This window comes from Stegastes partitus, unplaced genomic scaffold (genome assembly GCF_000690725.1).
Source record: "Stegastes partitus isolate 25-593 unplaced genomic scaffold, Stegastes_partitus-1.0.2 Scaffold54, whole genome shotgun sequence".
Classification (NCBI taxonomy): domain Eukaryota; kingdom Metazoa; phylum Chordata; class Actinopteri; family Pomacentridae; genus Stegastes; species Stegastes partitus.
Window position 1 is genome coordinate 68,342 of NW_007577785.1, and position 24,774 is coordinate 93,115.

Below are 24,774 nucleotides of genomic sequence, written 5' to 3' on the forward strand. Positions count from 1 at the left end.
CGTTTCTTTCAAGTAAATAACACAACATCTCGCGTAACGTCAGCAACGAGATCTCGCACCTGCGATTTCAGGCCGTAGAATGTTGCTACGGCAACAACAAAAAAAATCTGACCAGAGTTTTTAAACGCTTGTTTTTGTTGAAGTTTTTTTTCTCACCCGGTTTGGCGGCGGCAATTCTTGCTGGGGCCTTTGCCTCGTCTACCGCCACAGTGTGTGACAGTGAAGACATGATTGACCAAGAGGAGGTTCAAGTTTCCTTCAGGTAGTAATGAAATCTAGAATGCTGTCATGGGAGGTTCAGAGCAGTTTCTGTCTCTGTGTGTGTTTGAACTGCTAATATTGAGTTTTGTATCTAATAATGAATTGGCTAAGCAGTCTGTGTGAGAATATTGAGTGATTATACTGAGTGTTTGAGCTAACAAAATTTAGCTAAGAAGCTAACAGGAGGATTTTGAGAACATACCAATTAGCTAATGAAATGCTGTATTCATCTGACAGTGTAACATCTTTTGATCTCTTCTCTCTCTCTCTCTCTCTCTCTCTCTCTCTTCTTAGTGTTGGTGAAGATCCAGTAAGAAGTGCTTCAGACGTTCATGATGAAACAGGCAGAGCAGAGACTCCTGGCTGCATGAAGAGACTGCGATCCAGTTGGCAACCTGTTTTGATTGCGATTTTGATGGTGGTGATTTTTGCTGTAACTGGCATCTTCTTTAGTAGGGTAAATGAAAAACAAAGCCTGGAAGCAAAATTACAGCATATGGAAGCAGAGATATTTGCTGCAAGGATCAACACAGATAAGCTGCAAAACGAAAACAATCAACTGAAGCAACTTCTGAACTCCACTTATCACAACTTCACCACTCTGACAGATGCGTATGATAGACTGAAGATGCTACTGAATGCCACTTTGCACAATGTTACCTTGGTGACAGTTGAAAAATCCCAACTGAACAAGCTCTTGCAGGAAAAATCCCAGTTGCAAGTGGAAAAGAAAGAGATGAACATGGTCCTAAATTCAACACAGCAGATCTGTAACCTTGTGAAACAGGAGAACACACAACTGAAGGCAGCCCTGAATAAATCATTGCATAACATCACAATGGCATCTGCAGAAAATGAAAAGTTGCAACTGCTGTTAAACAGTGAACAGCAAACCACTGAACAGCTAGAAGCAAAAAATCAACAACAGCGTTCAGTCTTGTTCTCCAATAGTCTGTCGTTTGTCTGGATGTTCTGCAACAATGACACACTGCAGTGTTCGCACTGCCTGCCTGGTTGGACCGAGCACGCTTCACGCTGTTTCCTTTTGTCACAAGATGCACAGAAATGGGAAAATGCTCGCAGGCACTGTCTTGACATGGGGGGTGACTTGGCTGTTGTTTTGAGTGCTGAAGACCAGGCATTTTTGACCAATATGACTTTTCAGTATACACAGCAGCACCCCGAGGTGAACTTCCATTCTGCTTGGATCGGGATGCAGGACATGGTGAGAGAGGGCACCCACGTCTGGGTCAATGGCAATAGCATTCAGCCAGATCTTATATACTGGAGGCCTTCAGAGCCAAACAATGCGATAGCCTCTTGGGATGTTGACAAGGCAGGACAGGACTGTGTTGCCATTGTGCCGCCGGACGAAATTGGTACTGAGGATTGGTTAAACTCCTGGGATGATATTGTTTGTCTCGGAGCACGACACTACATATGTGAAACCAAGGCTTTCATTTTGTCCTGACTGAAAGACCTGAGATGTAGTCTTCTTTCAGTAGAAATGTCCTGATGCATATGAGGTCTGGTTTACTATTTATGTGTACTGTGCTATATAAAAATCGTAGAATTGTTGCTCGAATGCCCCACCATGCACTTGAACTTGGACAAAAAAGGCTACAAACAAGTGAAACACAGCAACGCTCAACAGGCAACTTGACTACAAACAACTTTTAAGTCAGACTGTCCAGAGAACTAAATGTTTTAACTACGTCTGAATTCAAGTTGAAAAAAAGAAAAATAAAAGTTTTCATTTCCTGACTATTCTGATTTGGGCATCAGTAATGGAACACTGGCCAAATACAAACATTTCATAGTTGAGCTGGATTCTCTGTTGTGGAGTGCAATGTACACTTTTCACCACAGTAACATTAGCATATGCTGTAATCCAATGTGATCGAAAAGTGCAGATTAAGTTTAGTCTGACAACACAACAAACTACAATAACAGTTGTGTGAGAGAAATGATTTTATGTTCAAATTAAAATGCCTTTTTTTGTTGGTTAAGTGGTTGTTGGTTAAGTTTGGGGGTAGTCACAGAGGCCCTGGACCAGTATCATCAGCATTAAAGTTGGTCAAAGAAAAGAAGAATTTCACATAGGACCTGGAGCTGATCATCAGCATACATAAGAAAACAAATGACTAAAAGACATTAATATAAATAATAAGAAGAAAGATTAAACAACAGAAAAGCAAATTGAACATTATTTATCATTTTTACAGTTCCCTTACAAATTAAGGTAAAATAAGATAATACTTTATTGGTCCCTTTACAGAGAAATTGCTTTTACAGTTACATCCCGAGGGAGAACTGTCGGGTCAGCCAGCATGAACAGCGCCTCTTAAATTATTACTACTGTAGAGTCTTACCCTCAATATTTACTATAGTCAGGTGAAGTTGTATTTTGTATTTTAACATTTGAATTACTCCGGTTAATTCACATCCTAAATAACACCATATAGACTATATATGTAAACTTGTTCGGTCAACTGTTGTTGCTTTAAATGTGCAATATGAATAACACTGACTTAACGTGACATTTAGGGTAACACGGATGTAATTTCACCTCAATGTCATTATACACCAAGTTAAATCATAATTCTGTCATCATTTTGTTCTTGAGGTGCAGTGTCACACTTCGGCATTAAACATGTTTCATTAAACACAATTGATGTGTTATGATTTTAATAAGCCCATTACACTGCCCCCCTGCTGGGTTTTAAAAATACCTTTCAAAGAAACAACTCCCCCTGCCGGCCACCCACTGCAACTGCACACCGGCGGTTAGCCCACTGGCTCCACACAACAACACAAACGCCATCTTTAGCTGACAAGCAAAGTACCCGAAGCAGAGTTGTGGAGAGAAACTAGGTCAGGCGCTCGGAAAACCAGAAAACACTTTCGAAAACCTCGCTTCGTCAGCTTCCAGTCAGTGTTTGCTAACCTCCCGCCACGCCGTGCTGTCGTATGGTCCAATGTGTTTGATCGGTCGGCCAGCTCGAACGCAGTTTTCTTGTGTCGGTCCCGGTTGACGTTGATTGATCGCCTTTTACTAAATAGCCGACGGAGGTGAAAGCCAGGTGAGAGGAGGACGTGGTCGATAAATGCTGAAAACACACACTAAGTGTAGGAAATAAGCTGTTTAATTGTTCTCATTAACTGGCTACAACTTGCTAAGTAGTTAGCAAGAAGCAGCGTTTGGTTGGGCTAAGCTAACTCCTGGTTAGTGTGTTTATGTCGTAAACTGTGGTGTCACTAAACGTCGCTAGCATCGAGACATTTATGTGCATAAATGTGCATTTTAAGACAGTTTCAGCGAGCAGAAGCTAACTTTTAGCTTTTAAATGTTAACACCAGGCTGCTGTTTCAGTGGCGTTGGTAGAAGCAGGGGGAGGCGTGTCCTCTGTGGACAATGTTTTCATTTTCAAACGGGAAACACTGAGGAAACACATTTGGTTATTGACATAAGACTTTCACCCTGCAGGTTAATCAGCAGTGTTTCAGGTAGACCTAGGTAATACACACTACAGTGGCTCCTCAAGAATCTTTTTTTCATAGGGGTTGGCAGACAAATTTTAGGGGCTACTAAAAAATGATGACACAAAAAACTAAAAGTGAATTTCAGGACTTCTATCATGCTGTTGTGATACAGAGACTTATTAAATACTATGTTGGTACCAGGATTTGGGAATCATCATACTAGTAGGCTTTGGTTTCTTATTTTACAGTGATCGATGCTAATTAAATGATGTGCATACACAAGTACAAGTTAGAGCTGCTCTTGATTTTCATTGTCGATTAATAAATTAGTTGTTTTACATATTACAACAAAATGATGAAACGTGTTTCTCAAAAAAACAAGATAAAGTTGTCAAAGATTCCCAAAGATATTCAATTTACTGTCACATGAGAGTAAAGAAAGCAGGAAATGTTCACATTTAGGAAGCTAGAATCAGAGAATTTTGAGAAATTTACTCAACCCGATTAATAGATTGTCAAAATAGCTGGTGAATAATTAAATATTTGACAAGTAATCTATTAATCACGTTTTTATTTTTTTTACAGCTTTAATACAAGTAAAGTTTTTTTTTTTTTTTTTTTAATTACTTCTTTCAAAATAGCCATAGAGAAGAGATGCTGTGGTGTATTTGAGGGGGGAAAGGTTCACCCATGGTCATAGGAAAAACGTTTGTAGTTAATTTATAATACCAACAATGAAAAAGCTGTCTATGTGGTTTGAAAGTTTATCCAACAACAGCAACTTATGTTGCATTAAAATGTTGTTTTCAATATTACTCGGCTACCCACTGTTAAATTTTGTTAGTTTCTTTAAAGATTCATGTTCTTTACTGCATCCATATACAATTTAACGTCATTATTGCGGATATGCTGAAACAGAAAAATGTCCCTAATCGAAAAACTTGATATGACTGAGATTAATTTTTAGTTGAGTAAAGGATCAGACTGTTACAAAAAAAAGTCATATCCAGCTGTGATGGAGCTCAGGATGCAGTTGTGAAACAAATGAGTTATTTGTAGCTGACAAACTATGATTGTGTGTGTGGCAGGTCACCAGTATTAAATAAAGAAAAATACACACTGTCATTTACTGATGGATCCTGATTGATCCTGTCTCCATGATGGGGACCATTTATAATTATAAGTAATAAATAAAGTTACAGCTGTTCTGTCACATGCATACATGCACACAACTCTCTTGTAATGGAGATGCTCATATGGATCCTGCAGCTGTTTAATGCTGCAAGTGTTTATTGAACTCAGAAGACTTTTACAAACAGCTGGAAGTAACAGACTAAACTTCTTATCTTGTTAATGCCTTGTCAGAATTCTATTCATTGTTAATATAATCTGAGCTGACTCTGTCTTCATCACAGTAAAGTTTGAAAGTTTTTCCGACCACTTAATTTTGTAATAGGTGTTAAATTGTAGAACAAAGGCAAAGAAGGAAAACTCAGCAACCGCAAACTGTCTTGTGATTTTGAAAAGGTCTCTGTGTGCCTCTTGCCAGCTATAGGAATGCAAGCTGTGTCTTTTGCACTCTCTGCTGCTGTATTCGTCAGCTGTTAAAGCCATTCAGCGCTGCTTTTACTTGGACTTGGACACCGTAGTTGCATTCACTGAAACTTGGACATTAGAGTTTCAGTGAATGGACTTGACCTATCACATCTGGGTGTCCAGTGTCATACAGGGGTGGCTGTGCCCCCCCGGTTCCCCCATTGAAGTTGCCATTGTAAACATAGAATAACCACTCTGTTTTAAAACTGTGTTATTAAATACATCAATGTCATGTTTTCGTGCATAACAGGAAATAAACTAATTACATTTAAAGTTGGTGTTCTAAAATAATCTGCACAGAATTATTAGCATCCTTTCAGTATCGACCGAGACTGATATAAATATCAGAGAATGGTCAGATTCATAACAAATAGAAGCGGGAGTGGGCTGTTTGAATACAATCCTGTTATGCTGTGTTGTGATATTAATCTTTTAGTCATGTAGCAGATTTCTCTGGAAAATCAATTGAGAAACAATGAATATAATAACGAGACAGGAATGTCTATTTGTGGCTAATCCGGTGAAGTAAATAGACGTGGTCTAGCACAACTAAGAACAACAGTATACTATGAATTTGCAAAAATCTCTTGACACTTGACAAATGTGAATGTTCTCTTGGCACATAACGCCAGCCCTAGTTTACAGATGCTTTCTATATATTGTGTTTTGTTGTCTGCAGCTGATATTTGGTCAGTTTTGGTCACTTTTTCTCTTGTAAAAGTCAAATGTGCAAGAAGTAGCCCATATTGGTTTTTCAAACCACTTTGTTGCCTCGTAATAGGCTTGTCTGATTTTTATGTGTGTCTGCATTTGAGACAGAAGTCCTACAAAAGTTCTTATGGGTTAGACCGTTAGATCTGAATCATAGTAGTACATCACAATCCCTGTTTCAGCCACCACTGTCAGAGAAATCCTAGGTGTTCATTTCTTTGTCGTGTTAATTTTTGTAACAAATTGTCGTGCAAAATTATCACGTCATCGACAAGGACATCATGTGAATGTATTGTACATCCTGACTAGTCGCCCTAGTTGCTGTGGAGAGTAGGTGTTCATGAGGTATTTTTGCCATGTGTTAGACATTAAATAATTACTTTTGGGAGACTTAACGAGCGATAATTTAAGGAAACTATTTTGGTTGTGATTAAGTAATTTGCCAAATAAAAATAGCAACGGTTCTTGGTTTTAGCAGCTATCAGTATCACAGTGAAATGAATTTCTTTGATCATTTTTAATATGTCATAGCCTAAAAAATGAAACAATAAATAATTCATTGCCTAAGTGATAATGAAAATATTTGCCGCTCTGTGACCATGTATCAGCCCACCAGAAATGGACTGCAAGCTTCTTAATAATGGGATAAATGGGATGACATTCACACTGCCAAGCGTGTCAGGTAATTAAGAGTTAGTTCGGCCCAGTCATCTGGATGTTGTAAACTCCTCTTCTGTTTACACAGGATGAAACGAGGTCTCCAAGGGAATGAGCAGGAGGATGGAGGTGGCACCAGCGGCGGGTGTCAGAAGACTCTTAAACGGTCCCGCAAGCAGAGGCGGGAGAAGGATTTGGAAGAGGAGGGAGCCCATTGGGAGTGTCTGCCACAGGAGATTCTGCTCCACATCTTCCAGTACCTCCCTCTACTAGATAGAGCTTATGCTTCTCAGGTACCTGTATAATAACTTGGCATTTACTGCTACACTCAGTGGACAATATATGCCAGGAAGCGCTATTTATTGTTGCAACTAGTACTTTGTTATGAATAGTCTGACGGTGGCTTGTAAGGAATCACCAGTCACTACTGTTAGATAAAGACAGTCACACATCAGCTTGTACGTAGGCGCCATTTATTACAATGCATTTTAGAGACACTTTACATGTATAAACCTTGTTTTTGTTACTTTGCATACACATACCATTGCCATGAATATACTGAAATTGTTCCTTAGAGGTTCAGATTTTGCCTACTCTGCTTGTATTTTCAATGTTTCAGTGATTGAGCAGTAAAGGTCATCACTTGGTGCTTTAACTTGACTTCAACTGCAATACATAGTATGTAAAACAGGGAGAGTACAAACAGATTCAGACGAACTACATATTTCATAATGGAAGCACACGCATGCAGCCAATTGCCCTAAAATTCAGAAACTCTGCAATTATTAAACACCTCGACAAGAACAAAAAGTATTGCAGAGCAAACACTTCAGATAAAGAATTGATGGTAACATCAAAACACATTGCGATAAGCATGCATTTTTGTGCGTTGCTTCCGTCTATGTGTTATGTATCCATTTCCTGCTCGGAAACGATAATGCTTTTGCCACTTCTCTATTTAATTTCACACTCTTAGCTGACTCATAATAAAAAATGGGTGGAGCCAGACTCTCATTGCTTTTGTTTCTCCGTTTTTCTATGCATTTTTAAAGTCAGTCTTCCACATATACTGTTTGTTGTTTTGTTAATACCCTTTTTTATCTGATTACCTTAAACCAGATCATAGCAAATGCTGATTAAAAGTAACTAGTTGGCACTTCCAGATCAAACACATGCATTGACATGTTGGCACAAAACATAAAAAATGCAAGATTTTCATAACAGAGAGTGGGATTCATTGTATTGTTATTTCTTTTGATTATTTAACAATTCTAACTTAATAATGTAATTAATGAAACTTTCATTTGTTGCTAAACTTGCCAGCTTTCGCTTATCAGTGAACTAAGAGGAGATAAACAACAAATATACACTCATAGATGGTGTTTTCCTGTAACAGGAAGTCTTGCACTCTTGACATATGCTAAGGTGAAGGCCACTATGATTAAATACTTGTGTTTGTTCTTTCCTGTGTTTCAGCCTTCCTAAGGATTGAAAAAGTGTTTTTGACCACAGTGTTAAAAAATTGAGACACAACTGTGGTGGTATTACATAGGCTGACATTTTTTTTGTATCTGTCCTTTGTTAAGTCAGTTTTGTTGTTTGTTTCACCTCAGGTATGTCGGGGCTGGAACCAAGCTTTTCACATGCCAGAGTTGTGGCGGTGCTTCGAGTTTGAGTTGAACCAGCCAGCCAGCTCCTACCTGAAGGCCACACACCCAGACCTAATCAAACAGATAATCAAGAGACACTCCAACCACCTACAGTATGTCAGCTTCAAGGTATGAGCAAGAGGTTGTGGCCAGGGTGGCTGGAAAAGTGATAAAGAAAAGTTAACAGTGAAGTTGATTCCTGCTCTCTGTGTCAAGTGTCATTTTTCATATCCTGTCTGTGCTGTGCAGGTGGACAGCAGCAGAGAGTCTGCAGAAGCAGCGTGCGACATCCTCTCTCAGCTCGTGAATTGTTCTTTGAAAACCCTGGGGCTCATCTCCACCGCCAGGCCGAGCTTCATGGAGCTGCCCAAGGTAAGCCTCGGCAAAATAATTGTTTCTGTGCGCATTAATCTGCAAACAAAGCTTAGATACTGCATTTTTTTGACTTAATGTTATTATGGTAATACTACACAACTAAATTCATGTTTTCAGTACATTGGTGCATCTCAAACTAAGGGGGTTTTGGAGTGAAGACTGTCGAGAGGATTAATATAATTCATGTTGTGACTTAAACAAAGTAAAGTCTTCTGAAGTTTGCAAGGCAATCTTTTTTCTGATTTCAGACACATTAAACTTGGCTTGTTTTTTTAGTAGCTTCCCTGCTGTCAATAATGATTTTGATGTTGAGTGTGGCGGGGCATGAATTTTTTTTTTCAGCCTCTGAAGTGAAGCACAACCGAGTGCTCAAACGAGAGCTTTTCTGTATTGTAACATACTGAGGCGACGTGACAATTAACTAGTTTAAGCTATGATCTTTGATTAATTTCCGAGATGCTGCTGAGTTGATTAATGCCAAGTGCCTGTGGGAAGGTCTATAATTTAACATCTCCAACTTGTCAGCTTAAAATGTTGCACTCAGCTATTGTTTTCTTTGACAGTTAATCTTAGAAGACAAATCCTTCTACAAAGTGATGTGGCTGCACATTTGCATGGTTGTTGTTTTAATTCATGCTTATAATGCAAAGGTACCCTGTGGTGTTGTGATAGCTTGTGGTGTTGTGGACCTCTTTTGTATGAATCTTGTGCTTTACCAGACAAAGGTGATATGATAGGAATTTCTGCTAAATGCAGAGGGTGGTCATGCATATGTATCATGGAATTATACAGCAGTTGCAAGCTTTGTCTGCATGTTAAATTCCGCATTGTCTTAGTAAATAAAGCTAGCATTTAGAGCTACCATGTTTACTAAAGATTCCTTTCTTTTGCTCTATTTGACAGTCTCACTTCATCTCAGCACTGACAGTGGTCTTTGTCAACTCCAAATCTCTGTCCTCCCTGAAGATCGATGACACGCCAGTAGATGACCCCTCCCTCAAAGTCCTTGTGGCCAATAACAGCGACACACTCAAACTGCTGAAAATGAGCAGTTGCCCTCATGTTTCACCTGCAGGTACTGACAAATAGAACGGGTCATACATAATAGCAGTGTTGATGATTAATAACAACTCACTAATCATTATTAAGAATTTGATTGATCAAGAACAATTATAGCTGAGTTGGTGAAAGCTTTTGTACATCTGTGGAACGTCAGTTATCCCTTAGAGCAGTTTCATAAATCACTGTGGCAATAAAAATCAACAGTAAGTCTAAAACCTGCATTCTTCATCAGAGCTCCGCCTTAAGGCTGTGCAGATCTCCTAAGTTCTTTTTCCTCCATTTCAGGCATCCTGTGTGTGGCTGATCAGTGCCATGGCCTGAGAGAACTGGCTCTCAACTATCATTTGCTGAGTGACGAACTTCTCATCGCCCTCTCGTCAGAGAAGCACGTCCACCTCGATCACCTTCGCATTGACGTGGTTAGTGAAAATCCCGGCCAACAGTTCCACACCATCAAGAAGAGCAGCTGGGACGCCATGGTGCGGCACTCTCCTAAATTTAATCTGGTCATGTACTTCTTTCTCTACGAGGACGAGTTCGGCCCTTTCTTCCGCGATGAAATCCCCGCTACGCATTTGTACTTCGGCCGCTCCGTCAGCAAAGACGTGCTCGGCCGCGTTGGACTCACCTGCCCACGTCTGGTCGAGCTGGTAGTGTGCGCCAACGGGCTGCGACCGCTGGATGAAGAACTCATCCGCATCGCCCAGCGTTGCACGCAGCTGTCTGCCATCGGCTTGGGCGAGTGCGAAGTGTCCTGCAGCGCCTTTGTGGAGTTTGTTAAGATGTGCGGTGACAGACTGACACAGCTATCCATCATGGAGGAAGTACTGGTTCCAGATCACCGTTATGGGCTGGATGATATCCACTGGGAGGTGTCAAAGCATTTGGGTCGTGTCTGGTTCCCAGACATGATGCCTACATGGTAGCGCTCCGGGAGAAGGTATAGGTTTGTAGGAGTTTATCTTCATCTTTCTCATCTTTTGAGAAAGGCCTCTTTCTAGGCACAATTTGAACTCCCTGAATACATGAAGAAATTACATCAATTTGAGTTTTGAGTTGATAAAACACAAATTTGCTTTTAAAAACATTGATTTCAAGTGTGTTCCGTGTACATAATTTTTATATTTATATATATATTTATGTATCATTAGATTCATCTTATTTTTACTCATAACATCGAGCACCTTCTTCTCTTCAGCCCCTTTAAGGGCTGTAAAACCCTGCAGGCTGGTTATGTGTAGGGTTTCAGGATTATTCAGGGGTGGCACTTTTTCATGAGAATAAACAGGATTGTAGGAAAATTATTGAATATGAGTAAGAATTGTATTTTTTTTTAAATTTCACGTACGCAGGTTGTATGTACCACATCTGAATCTATTGCGATGCAGACAGCTAAATATAAACTTTGCCTTATCACAAGTAGGCATATATACAATTATTCTAATAGAAATCAGAAACTTTACAGTAATCAGTTTAATATAACTGCAATGACTTCACATATAGACATATTCAACAGATTGTCGTCACAACTCTGAATGTGCAATGTATTCGAAGTCAAGCCGTTTGGTAATTTATAAAAAATAGACTTTGTGTAATATAAAAATGTACAGTACAAACATTAGATGGGGATGATTGCCATTATAAGCTAATATGTTTGTTTATATTCAGTTAAAATCACCAAAATTTTCATTCTAATGGAAGGTTTCTGAAGTTTTCTGACACTTATAACTAAAGTAATAACAAATTATGACTGTACAAGAATATAAAACATTTCATTGTAAAGGGACGGTCTACATGTGGAGCTTGTTAAAGATTGGGTCATGTGACTGTGGTCAGGGAGGCAGTCGCACATACAGATTCCAGCTGAACACATACGTTTTTGTTTGGTTTTCGTTTCTGTGTGTCATCCACTTCCAGCGTCCGTCATTGTGTCACTACTTCATGTCTTTGAATGTGTTCTAAGTCACTGCATCTTATGTCGAAAAGTAGAACTGCCTCTTCCCCTGTCCTCTGCTAGATTCGGACAAGGACAGGGTTTTTTCTGCATAGTTCTATATTCTTTAGTCAATTTTGTTGATTGGGGCTTCATTTACTAAAGCATAATAGGCACTGCTGTTTATTAAATAGTCAGAAATAACAGGAAAATGCATAAGTTTCGGTCCAATAAAGTAACTTAGACACACTGCTAGGCCGAGCAAGCTTACCGTGGTGCATGGTCACCTTTCAAAGGCTCATTCTGAGCTGGAAGAAACCCTGAAGGATGAAGGCAGTTCTATCTCAGCTTTTCTAATAACAGATACTCGTGAAGGCGGAGCTCTCAAGTGACTTATCTCAGTCTGTATAAACTGTATAATGTGTGTAATGTACAGTAGTTCTGTTCTGGCATTGCCTGTCCCATAGTCCCATTGTAAATATCAAAATGTTATATTTAAAAATGATTGGAAGGGAGAAATTCTAATCGTGGACGTCATATATTAATACATTTAATGAATGCTTTTTGATGCACTTTTATTTTAATGAAGGTCCCAAGTTTAGCCAGTTGAGCTTCTGTGTCATTGGGGTGTGAAATTAACAGATTTTGCAGCCAAGTGCAGTGGTCTGTAAGTCAGCCAGCGCTATGAGTCGCTCTTGTTAGTTAAATTGCTTTTATGGGGTTATTTTCTGTTTTTTACAAACATTTTAGTTTCTAATAACTTTGAGGTGGAGTTGTTTAATTACTGTCAGTTGACAAAAACTCTATTCTGTGTAACCAAACCTGCTTGACAGCACAATCATTTACCATGTTGATATTCTATATTAAAATATTTTTTCCCAGGAAAGATATATTCTGGCTGAGAGTTTATAAAGCTAAATTTCTAGTTAAAAGGTGCATTTGCTGTTAAAAAATGACCGTTTTCAATGTAAACACATCAGAGAAGTGACCCACATTTTTAAATTGGATTTTCTGTCTTTAGGAAAACAAATTCTTTATGTGATTTTTAGCCCAAATTATATAATTTGGATTTACTTTCTGAGACAGGGCTGCACAGTTATGACCAGTGGGTTTCTCAGGCTGTCATACAGAAACAATTGGATTACAAAAATGGGAATGTATACAAATTAAACACATGGTGGTTTGAGATCAAATTTGTCTTTTGCTTAAAAACATGAACTCCCATGTCATCCAGTTACTCTATTGCGCATTTGGATGTCACAACTGTTGTAATTTATTAGATAAAAATACAACACTCGTGATCTTAATGAGGTAGTTGTGCAGCTCTGCAGACGGTGTGGCAGCTGAATGTTGATGAAACTGAATGTGTTTGCAAGAAATATTTATGTTTCACTATTGTTTTGTGGCAGTGGAGTGATATAATTGTAACTGAAAGATGTCTTAAGGTGGACTTTGTGAAGATGTGGCCTGTGGATTTGCTGAAAGATAACATATTTGGGCTGTGCAATGAGAACTGCTAATCATTTTGTTCAGTTTAAAATCAATAGTTGGTTTACAGGTTTGGTATTCGTCCTTTTTTGTGCATTTTGTTTGCAAATGTTTATTGAAAAAAAAAAAAATCACTACTTCTGTTCTTCTGCCCTGCAAAAGGGGGCAAACATTGTCTTAATTTTTCTGTTCCTGGATGTCAGCTAGACCTGGCAGTGGACTATCTTTTACGGACATACAGTACATTTTACTGTATATTTATAAAAACATGCCATCTGCTGGTTAATATTTACTGCATTTGTATTCAGCGCTTCAACAGGATTATTGTAGTATCCAAGGATAGGCCGAGTAAGGGGTGCAGTTTCTTTATAGAGACGACAGTGCCGGTGTGTTGTTTTTATTCGAGCTAAATAAAGCTGCATTGTACTGAGAAGTTTTATTGGAAGGTGACTCGTACTTTCCCCAAAGATATGTAATATTTGAGTAAAGTTCATAGCCACATTAAAAATGCCTGTTTGAAAATGTACGTTGTGTCTGAACTGTAAAAAAAAAAAAACAACAAAAGAAAAAAACGGTGCTGCTTTAATTATCGTCACTTTAATTAGTTCAATCTGTCTGTTCTGAGATGCTCCACAAAGTTTAGTAATGAATTTAGTAAAATAGTCTCATAAACTGTTGAAGGGAGTTAAAAAACATCAAATTAGACATTAATTCGGTTTTCACACCCTCAGCACTTGTTCAACAGTCGACCGGTATTTGTACAAAAGGTTCTTTTTCAACAAGGCTATTAGATAGGGAGATAAATAGATAGATAGAGCAGGAGAAGAAGTTCACATGCACAACACATAATTAGGGTCAGTGAAGCTCACAAAAGGTGACAACACACAACAACCATATTGTGCTGCAATTAATGTGTGTTTCATGAGAAATAAGATCAGTAGCATTAGAATTTTGTCAGAGAATTAGACAAAAAACTTGTTTTTCTTCCAAGTCTTGCAGTCTCTTTATCAGTAGATGCCCTCACATGTGACCTTGCATTGAGATTGATTTTTTTTTTTTACTTTAAGGTCAAGATTGCTTTCTTTTTCAATTCAGGCTTTATATACAGTGTATGAGAGCTTTCTGCCAGCTGTGGAACTGCACTTGCAATTACAAAACCTATAATAGCCTAAAAAATACAACTTGGTCCTGTTTGAATTTGTCTGAGTGTCCTTCTCTTGGAAATTTTTTCTTGGAAATTTTTTTCTTGGAATTCACTTAATGTCCTATATTCTGATGATTTTCTTCTACTTCTTTACAGTAATAATAATAATGATAGCCTTTTTTGTCTCCCATTTTTGGGTGAAATGTTTATATATGTACAAAACAAAAGAACAACAATACAGAATTCAGGCACCAGGTGACAGTTCAAAATAAAATGTAATATATTATAATGACTTAATATTATCCCTGCTGAGGCAACACACATGTTGGATAGATTTACTTTTGTGTCTTCTTTTTGTATCACTTGTTTGGAGAAATAACACTAATTTTTAATTAACTTCTAAACCCCTGAACTTCAGTAGTTTCAGCAAGATTTCTGCTCCAAACCTTCTTTATTTAAATCACACATAATTATTGTGACTATACATATGCATTGCAATGGTTTTGCAAAATTCAGGTCCTTTGCTTCTTTTATGTGTCCGTTGAGGGGGGTATATCCCCTGCACCTATGCTTCTCTGTGATGCTTTTATAGCACGCTAAGCCTTGTCCTTATTCTCTGCACTATATTCATCAATTTGCAAATAATCTTATGTCTAATGTGCAAATGCTATAAGTTCACAATAAGAAATGGGATGCATTGTGAGTTGTCTCATTTTAAATTTGCCATGTAAGCCTGTTGAATCAGTTCGATTATACTGAGGAAATTGGGGGGGGGAAGGAATAGTGTGTATTACAATACGAGTAAATTTTATTTACACAGCACTTACCTCCAAGCGGAATGCTTTTCAAGCAGGTACATAAACAACAGTAAACATGAGGACATAAAAGCAGACACAAGCAGGAGAGGACACATTCAAATAATAGCTCCATTAAACGAAATCTGATAAAAGGCATAACTTGGGGTGCTGTCTCCCCTTTCCAAGCACAGCTAATTAAATTTTTAGGTCTCAGGATTTAAAAGGACAATAAGTGATATTTTTTTCCAACGGTAAAACATGCTGCCAGCACTTCACTGCTGATGAAGTCAGATTGCTAGCGTTACTCAAAAAGCGCAGTTTGGGAAGTTTTATGAAGATTGTTGGCCATCCACATTTTTACAGGCCTTGCATTTACAGGAACATTCTCGTCTTTATTTCTGCTCAAAATGGCCTTTCGGCTGTTTGGAAAGCTCTCTCTATATTTTTGTGTTAATTTGGAGTTTGCTGTAAAACTGCACCAAAACCATTGTTGGAACATCACACCCGAAAGCAAGTGGTAATTTAGCAGCCTTGTCCACGAGCGCTACTGGTTGAGATGTTATGAGGAAAAGAGGGATGCTTCTTTAATCCTTCATGTCTTTTGTTACATACTTTGCAATGACAAAGTTTCATTTATATTCTCTACACAACCCCAAGCAGGGGATTTTACTCGTGATTATTTAGGCCTCTTATGGGACTGCATTAATGTGATTATTTAAATAGATTATATTTTACAAGGTGCAGGGTGGCGCAGTTGGTTAGCACCGTTTCCTCGCAGCAAGAAGGTTGCCGGTTCACGTCCCGGTAGGGGCACTGGGATCTTTCTGCGTGGAGTTTGCATGTTCTCCCTGTGCAGTATGGGTTTTCTCCAGCTTCCTCCCACACAGTCCAAAAACATGCTGAGGTTAATTGGTGATTCTAAATTGTCTGTATGTGTGAATGTGAGTGTGCTTGGTTGTCTGTCTCTAAGTGTAGCCCTGTGATAGACTGGTGACCTGTCCAGGGTGTCCCCTGCCTTTGCCCTAAGTCGGCTGGGATAGACTCCAGCCCCCCTGCGACCCTAGTGAGGATTAAGCGGTGTATAGAAAATGGATGGATGGATGTTTTACAGACATTTTTATCTGCTTTTTTGTCAACCATGTCCTTTTTTTAAATTGCATTTCAGTTTGGCAAGTTATGCCATTTCAGTTGATTTAAGTATAAGAAAAATTATTTTAAGTTCCGTTTAATTGACTTGACACACCTACTTTATTTAAAAATGTGATATATGGCTGTACATAAACCCCTTTAATGTATATGATAGGATGTTAGTTGCTAATAGAAGTTTTGGATGAACCTTACCCATATATTCAACATAAATATATATATTTACCACCAATGGCTACATAAGTTACTGTATGAACTATAAATTACTGATTTTAAAAAACCAACATCACATCACCCCAATCCTTACCTCCCTCCACTGTCAACCTGTTCTTTCAGAATTGATTTTAAGATTTTATTAATCACAGGGTCTGACTTCAAGTAATACAAGAGAAATATTGACTTTTGCTGCCTCAGATTCTCAAGTGGGGCCCTTCTGATGGTATCCAAAGTCGAGGCTTAAATCGAAGGGTGTTATCGCATATTTGGTGCTTTTATTCTTTTAATTGTGTCAGCTGATGTTTGTTCTATGATTTTTTTTTATATTGAAATTCTGTGGATCGTTTATTATTATTATTTTTTGTTATACTGTGTCTTTTACCTCTTTTTCTCTGCTTTTTGCTTCTCTTGTCTGTTTTCCTCTGTTTGGCCTGACTCACTGACTCACTGAAGAATTTTGTAAACTTTGTTTTTAAAAGGTGCTACATAAAAAAGGCATATTCTTCTTCTTCTTATTATTAATAATACTTATAATAATAATAATAATAATAATAATAATAATAATAATAATAATAATAATAATAACGTCAACATATCAGCCATACATGCCCATACATCACACTTTTGCAAAAGTTGCTCGATACATCTCCAGTTTAGTGTGCAGATGAACAGAGATGATGATGATGATGATGATGATGATGACGATGATAAACTTCACACACTCCCAGGGGGGAAGGACAGAAGCCGCTGCCAGCTCAGACACGCTGGAGCTCAGCTAGCAGGGAGGGGACGACACGGCGGCACAGGACGGGTCTGCGGTACCCAGAAAACTTCGGCAACAGTGACAGGAGCGAGCACCTTGATTTATTAGCTACGTTTCTTACACTGTCGTGCTAAGAGGTGATGCTGGGGGTGGCAGGAATGACGGGCAGGTAAGACGTTTTAGTCGCAAGCGTCAACAACCACCTAACTTCAGTGAGGTTAAATGGTCAGCTAGCTCTGGGAGCTAAAGCTAACGTCATATTAGCCTGCTAACGTAGCTATTCACAGGGGTAAAGTTAGCTTCGCCGCTACGTTAGAAGAGATGCCCGTCTTAAAATGCTTAAATTGTTAGTGTCTGTACGTATTTTAGTGCAAGGCAAAAGCTGAAATGTTGTTCTACAGACAACTGGTTTAGATAGAGATAGTTCCCCAGCCAAATACTGTTGATATTCTTCTCACATTGAAGCTAGTTGTACTGTTAGCATGCTAGTTAGGTAGCTGGTTGGTAAGTTGGCTAAGTAATGAAATTAACCTTTTAATTCTCAGCATTATCTAAATTATTGTTGCTCACATGTTTATTGTTAATGTCCTGTATGCGTTTTGGGGTATGACAAAGATTTATTCGAAGTTATTTAAGGACAGCAGCTAATTCCTTTTACTGGAAAAAACATTAACCAAACTCCAACAATAATTTAATTTAAATTAGCTTCAGCCATTGCAGTTAAAAGTTAACTCAATTTCAACGTCTTCGGGTTCAACAGAAAGCCTCAGTCATCATTGGCTCTGAGTGTTACTGGATTACCAACAGAAAGTTTTGACATGGTATTGAGCTGTATATTTAGAACAGATTATCACAGCCCGAGTCAGTTTAATAGCAAGTTTGTGTTTGTATGTATGAATATCTGTGTGGGAAAGGATGCGGCCAAAGCTCAGCACCTCCATTCCTTTTACCAAGTTAGGTGATGGCTTTGCAGTGAGCAACGGTGTTAGTGAGTTCATATATTATTTCCATTCTCCAGCGTGACAGCTGTTGAAACAAGCTCAGCAGTTGATGTAGGAGTTATGTGAGATATGATAAACATTGGTCCAAACATGTCTCAAAGTTATTTGTCAGCTCCACATGTCGGGGGACTATGGGGAAGTAAAGTACTAATATGTATTTTGTTGTTGTCTCATGCAACAGCATTGCTAATGCCCTGGCCAACGCAGCCTGTGAGAGATGCAAGAGTGGCTTTGCTGCGACCGAGAAGATAGTCAATAGTAATGGAGAACTGTACCATGAGCATTGCTTTGTGTGTGCCCAGTGTTTCCAGCAGTTTCCAGAGGGACTTTTCTATGAGGTAGTGCACTCAGATGTTTTATATTTATTTATTTATTTGATCAGGGACCATGCATTTTTACATAGAAAACATCTAATGTATTGCATAGAGAGTGTATAACATTAAGCTAATTTTCCACTCCTGCACCACTCACTGTGTTTCACTTCACAAGTCAACACAATGATGAGTCATGCTTTGTGTACTGCATGTGTGTTGATGATCTGTCTGGTTTTATATAACAAATGTTCTGAATGTTTCTCCTTACAGTTTGAAGGCAGAAAATATTGTGAACATGACTTCCAGATGCTCTTTGCTCCTTGCTGTCACCAGTGTGGTAAGTCTTACAGGCCCTGAAGTGGTAATGTAGTTCCTTCTCATCTCACACTGGACAGAAGCAGCACAGGAAAATGATCTTATGCACTTAGTGATACAGCTAGCGGAGGTGCTTGTTTTAGCCCTGTGGAACTTGGCATTGGTATATCTGCCAGGCTTGGTAACTTTGTACAAAGCAAATTAAATTATTAATTAAGCATTCATTTAAACAATGCTGTCATGATACACCATTTTTTTGGCTGCTCACCCGTGTCTTATAAGGACATATCGACTCAGCAGCCCTTCACGAACATGCTTTGCCGCAGTGTATTCGAAAGCATTCAACCTTTACCATACCTCCTGTTGTAAAACCCTCCTGTTTCGATATAAGCATCTCTATGAGTTGTTTGAGAGATCAGATCCCAGTGTATCCTTACTGAACCCTATTTATTCTTTAATTTAAAACTTCCCACTTGTGTTTAGGTCACCCTAGATGCCTTTTAGTGCATCTTGGGTGCATCTCTTAAGCTTAATTTAAATACTGCTTGACTGTGTCCGGGGAGAGACAGATATGCTCTAATTAAATTAAATGGATGATTAAATTGCATTCAACATTAGTCTTCTATTAAGTATCACTAAGAGAACAATACAGAAAGCAATATAGTACATTGTAGGAAAACTGGACAGTGGAGCACTCATTAGAAACTTCAGTACAATAGCCAAAATGTAAGATGTAAAGTGGTCCCAACATATATTGGAGAAGTCAAACTTGGACTTGACTGAAGCTGATCTCTCACTTATGGTTTCCCCCAGGAGAGTTCATCATCGGTCGTGTCATTAAGGCCATGAACAATAGTTGGCACCCTGACTGCTTTTGCTGTGACATTTGCCAGGCTGTGCTTGCAGATGTGGGGTTTGTCAAAAACGCTGGCAGGTAAGTATCCCATCTTATTACAGTCTTAATATAACTCTGTGACAGCTTGTAAAACAGGTGGTTACACACGTCAAGCTGCTGACTGACTCACTTTTGCATTCTAACAAATGATAGAATTTTTAGCAGCTGTGATGGAGTGAGTCTGAATGTTATTTGAGGCTGCAGAATCTTTTTTGACACCCCAATTTTTTCTCTCTCCGCCACTTACCTCAGGCACCTGTGTCGCCCATGCCACAACCGTGAGAAAGCCCGTGGCCTGGGCAAGTATATCTGCCAGAAGTGCCATGCCATCATTGAAGAGCAACCACTAATCTTTAAGAATGATCCCTATCACCCAGACCACTTCAACTGCAGCAACTGTGGGTCAGTCTTACCACTCCACACTATTGTTTAGTATAGATCCATGAACTTAAGCATATATCAAAGATCCGCATAACAAATACTTGTGTCTCTGTCATTGTTTAATGTGTTTCAATGTTCGTCTGTCCTCAGGAAAGAATTGACGGCTGAAGCCAGGGAACTGAAGGGAGAGCTTTTCTGTTTGCCCTGTCACGACAAGATGGGTGTACCAATCTGTGGTGCCTGCAGGAGACCTATCGAAGGGCGTGTTGTCAATGCAATGGGCAAGCAGTGGCATGTGGAGGTTTGTGAACAAGAATTATATTTATCAATACACAACATACAATCCATGCATTTTTCAAAGTAATCTGTATCATGTTGCAGTTTTGCTGTGTACATTATAGATTATCTCAGGAGTTTGTTTTTCCAGAAGAAAGCTAAGGCCTTTCAGAGTTTGTTTTAGGAATCATGGCCATATTTCCTGCATACATGATTTGATATTTGTTTGGGAAAAAAGTAAGGAAATGCTGTGTAGTTTTTTTTTTTTTTTTTCTTTTTTTTCTGTAGTTTGATGAAAAAGAAAACTCAAGTGTAATTGATGTCTAATCTGTACATTTTCTAATGTCCAAATTCATAAAAAGAAGTACACAAAAGATACGAAAACTAAAGTCAAAATCATATGGCAGTGATTCAGGCAAAACAGTGTAACAAGTGTGCAGTAAAAACTGGCATTGTAAGTTGAATTACAGGGAGTAGGCTTCAAACAGACTCCTGACAGATTAATAATAGTGGACAAACTTCACACAAACCACCTTTTTATAGTTCATAATATATGTAATACAGCCTTCACACAAAGGAAGAATAAAAATCTTTTATGAATTTCACATTTAGTTACCATTACTTATGCACAAGGAAATTAGATTCATTAAATAAACCAATTTAGAACCAAAGCACTGAAAATGAGCTCATTTGAGTCCACAGAGAGATGTGAGCACTTTTTAAGAGATTATTTCTCCTGAGGCAGAGCTCAGCAGATCAAACTGTGTGTGTTCCTCTGTCTGGAGGCTGCTGAGTTTTGTACTGTTCAAAAAGCTCAAAACTATCAACCGTGCATAGCAGTCAATTTAATGCTGAAGATGGTAATTAGCTCAAATTAATTTTGCATCTCCCCACTTCAGGAATTATTTTTGGCAAGCACCAGAAAAGTAACTATTTTAAAAACACTTTGGGCACAACACCAGTGGATCGTTTCTCCATAGCACTGGAGGCTAAATGTGATTTGAAAACAAACAAACAAACAAAAAAAAACCACTGTAGGATTTCTTCAGTATTCATACAGTGAAGTTTTCTCCAGTGTCAGGACTGAAACTTTCATAACTTGTCTAGATCAGTAAATATATTCATGTAATACTCATGTAATATTCATGTTTCGCACTATTATATAAAAAAAAAGTCGGTACCCTCCGCATGTGTGTTGACACCTGCTCTAGTCAGTTTCACATGCCTTCGTTAGGGGTTTAGTCAGAGGTCCCTCTTTCCCTCAGCAGCATTTGTTTTTGTTTACAGCATTTTGTGTGTGCCAAGTGCGAGAAGCCATTCCTTGGTCATCGCCATTATGAGAGGAAGGGGCTGGCTTACTGTGAGACTCATTATAACCAGGTAAGAAAGCCAAGTAAAGTAATGGCATTGAGGACATGACTGTCATCACAATATTAATATAGTCTCAAAAATATGGCACAGTCCTACTAAACCCTTATTACTTTGCCAAATAAAAGAATTTGTGTTTGCTGGATAAACGCGTAATCTTCTTGTTTCCCTCTTCTCAAGCTCTTCGGTGATGTGTGCTATCACTGCAACCGTGTGATTGAAGGCGATGGTGAGTATCAGAGTGATAAAGCTCATAATCAGTATGGTGTTTTCAGTGATTTACACAAAGTGTCTCTTGAAGATACAGCAGTTGAATGTTGAATGTAATGTCCCTCTTTTTTTTTTTCCCCCTTCTTCTTCTGTGACCCACCTTCAGTTGTGTCTGCACTGAACAAGGCCTGGTGTGTCACTTGTTTCTCGTGCTCCACCTGCAACACTAAACTCACTCTGAAGTAAGTCATACTGCTTGTTATAGTTTCTTTTACTCACTAATGACTTGATATACTACCAGCTGGCCTCTGTTTTCTCGAACACTCCTACTTTGAGTCTTAACCCTTCTATGTGTATTTCACTCTCTTCTGACAACTCTTCCCTCTTGGCTCTTTTTCTTTTCCTACCTTTCCTCCATTTTCTCCTCTTACATGCTTCACTTTCCGCGTCTATGGTAACTCAGAGATAAGTTTGTTGAAATTGACCTGAGGCCAGTGTGCAAGCACTGTTATGAGCGCATGCCTGAGGAGCTGAAACGCCGCCTGGCCCGACGTGAGCGTGATGCCAAAGACCGCAAGAAAAAGCCCGCTGTCTGTTTGTAGACTTATTACTTACAACTCACGACTCCATCCGCTGGTTGGTGCTATCTCTGCCTTCCTCTTTGTCTGTAGTGTTCCATGTTTACTCCTTTGACAGTGTGGCATGTCATTATTTCTCATTTATTTTTTGAAGTAAAACCCCAAACCATGCAGTTGTTTTGTGGTAATGCTGTTTGTGTATAAACCCACAAGCATACATGAATATTGAATATGAATTTGGCTCCACTGATGCATTTGAGTAGGGCAGTTGCTAAGGAATAGTTTCATTATCAATTTATCTTCTGATTGTTATTAATTTATCAGTTGTTGTGTCTATAAAAGAAAGAAAAGAGTCCAAGGTGGTGTGTTCAAATGTTTGTTTAATCCAATCAACAGTCCCACTGCACAGAGATTTCAGTGCTTCTATTCCTTTTTTTTTTTCTTTGCAGGAACAAGTTTGTTGAGTTTGACATGAAGCCTGTTTGTAAAAAGTGTTATGAGAAGTTTCCTCTTGAGCTCAAGAAAAGGCTCAAGAAGCTGGCAGAGTCTTTGGGACGCAAGTGAGCTGCTTCAGGACAAACAACCTGGAAGTATTCCTGCTATGTCTGTGATGGTAAAACTCCCAGGGAACTGCTGCATTACAACATAAGAGGCTGGTGTTACACCAGTACATCAATATAAAAAATGTAAGTCTGGGATCCCTTTAAAACAAATATAAATATATACCACTGTGTCTTGTGATAAACATAAACTGTTAGCTGATTTTTTTTTTCCCCTTGCTGTTGTTTTTTTTTATATATATATATGCAAATGTCTTTTTTAAATACATTCCTAAAAGGTCCTAATTAGTTTTCTCTCCAATTCAAGACATGTGAGATTCCAGTTGATTATGCTTTACCATGACTGTAATAGTTATGTGTGAAACTTGAATTTGAAAAAGATTGATTGTTGGCATTATTTTTAATTACACCTGTGCCTTGAGAATATGAACTATGTGTATTAAAATAATACAGTTATGCCTTAGTTATCTATCTTAATAAGACAGAGTATCTACTGAAAGCAGAATTTTATTAAACTTTTCACCTTGAGCTTTCATACCTCAGTATGAGCAATTATAAAGCAACCACTGTGTTCTTAAGGGTATTGTAATGGTGCCTCTTTCGGAGAATGGGATGAAAAAAAAACATGTCTCAAGGAGAACGTAAAATGAGCCAGTATTGTGAGCATCTACAAACTGTTATGTGTTAATTAAACTATACTTGGATGTACAGTGACGCATGTTAGAAGTATCTATATAACTAAGTTCTGGTGCCTACTGATCAGCCTTACAGGACAGATTAAATTCCACAGGTAATTATTTTATCTAAAGAACTGCTGCGTGACTACAGCTGGGCCACTGGTTAGGCAGAAACTGTGACATTAGAGACGGTACTATGTTTAAGTGACTGTAAAATCCTGGTCTTATCTTTTAAAATAGTCTGTTGGTGTAAAGGTGTTTGGTATGCTTTCTGTGTATATGGTACTGTAATATTACTGCTTGTACTATAAATGCCTGGGGTTTGCTAGTCTGATATTTTCAGCCAAATTAACATTTGCATCTTTCTGAGGAAAAACAGTTCAAAAGGAATCTGGATTAAACGAACCTTCCTCTGATTATTTAACAGTAAAAACGCTTTGATGGTAAAAGTATTGCTAATGAGTCAGCGCATTGCTTGGGTTATTTGTAAACTGGCGAATGTGTTTAGAAAAAAAAAAAGTGCCTGACACAAGAAAAGATATATATTTGTTTTGATGAGCATTTTATTATGGAATACTTTTGCATATACATTTATTTTGTCAGTTTACATTTTATTGAATTGCATGAACTGGAGAATGACAGTTTACTGCAACACATACACTGTTTAGCTCCCTGCTTGAATGATCAATAAAATATTCCTGAACCCATCATAGTGAACGTAGCACGTTAATGCCTGTTGAGATTCTAAAAAGATGCAGTGCAACCATATGAGAATTTCCACAATCCACCCATTCAGTTAATAAATTACACCAACTTCATGAAAGAGTTCTTAGAAGCTGTAGCATGGATTCATACTGTTAAATACAGGCACGTCACATGCCTCATTTGCAACATTCACAGATGGCAGAATATAGTCAG

The 24,774-nt window shown here is 38.5% G+C and overlaps 3 protein-coding genes across 3 annotated transcripts; all 3 read left to right on the plus strand.

Moving 5' to 3' along the window:
• Positions 1–1,099: 1,099 nt before the first annotated feature.
• Positions 1,100–1,732, plus strand: LOC103352845 (CD209 antigen-like). Its single transcript, XM_008275524.1, has 2 exons — positions 1,100–1,149; positions 1,213–1,732. The coding sequence occupies exons 1-2, from the start codon at positions 1,100–1,102 to the stop codon at positions 1,730–1,732; spliced, it is 570 nt and encodes a 189-aa protein (XP_008273746.1).
• Positions 1,733–3,062: 1,330 nt separating this feature from the next.
• LOC103352837 (F-box/LRR-repeat protein 3-like) lies at positions 3,063–13,741 on the plus strand. Its single transcript, XM_008275515.1, has 6 exons — positions 3,063–3,344; positions 6,797–7,001; positions 8,322–8,486; positions 8,607–8,729; positions 9,636–9,807; positions 10,080–13,741. The coding sequence occupies exons 2-6, from the start codon at positions 6,798–6,800 to the stop codon at positions 10,718–10,720; spliced, it is 1,305 nt and encodes a 434-aa protein (XP_008273737.1). The 5' UTR covers positions 3,063–3,344; position 6,797; the 3' UTR covers positions 10,721–13,741.
• A 3,555-nt stretch (positions 13,742–17,296) lies between these two features.
• LOC103352838 (LIM and senescent cell antigen-like-containing domain protein 1) lies at positions 17,297–24,564 on the plus strand. The gene is made up of 10 exons (XM_008275516.1): positions 17,297–17,450; positions 18,464–18,620; positions 18,867–18,933; positions 19,725–19,845; positions 20,059–20,208; positions 20,338–20,488; positions 21,751–21,843; positions 22,012–22,060; positions 22,208–22,283; positions 23,069–24,564. The coding sequence occupies exons 1-10, from the start codon at positions 17,422–17,424 to the stop codon at positions 23,181–23,183; spliced, it is 1,008 nt and encodes a 335-aa protein (XP_008273738.1). The 5' UTR covers positions 17,297–17,421; the 3' UTR covers positions 23,184–24,564.
• The last annotated feature ends 210 nt before the right edge of the window (positions 24,565–24,774 follow it).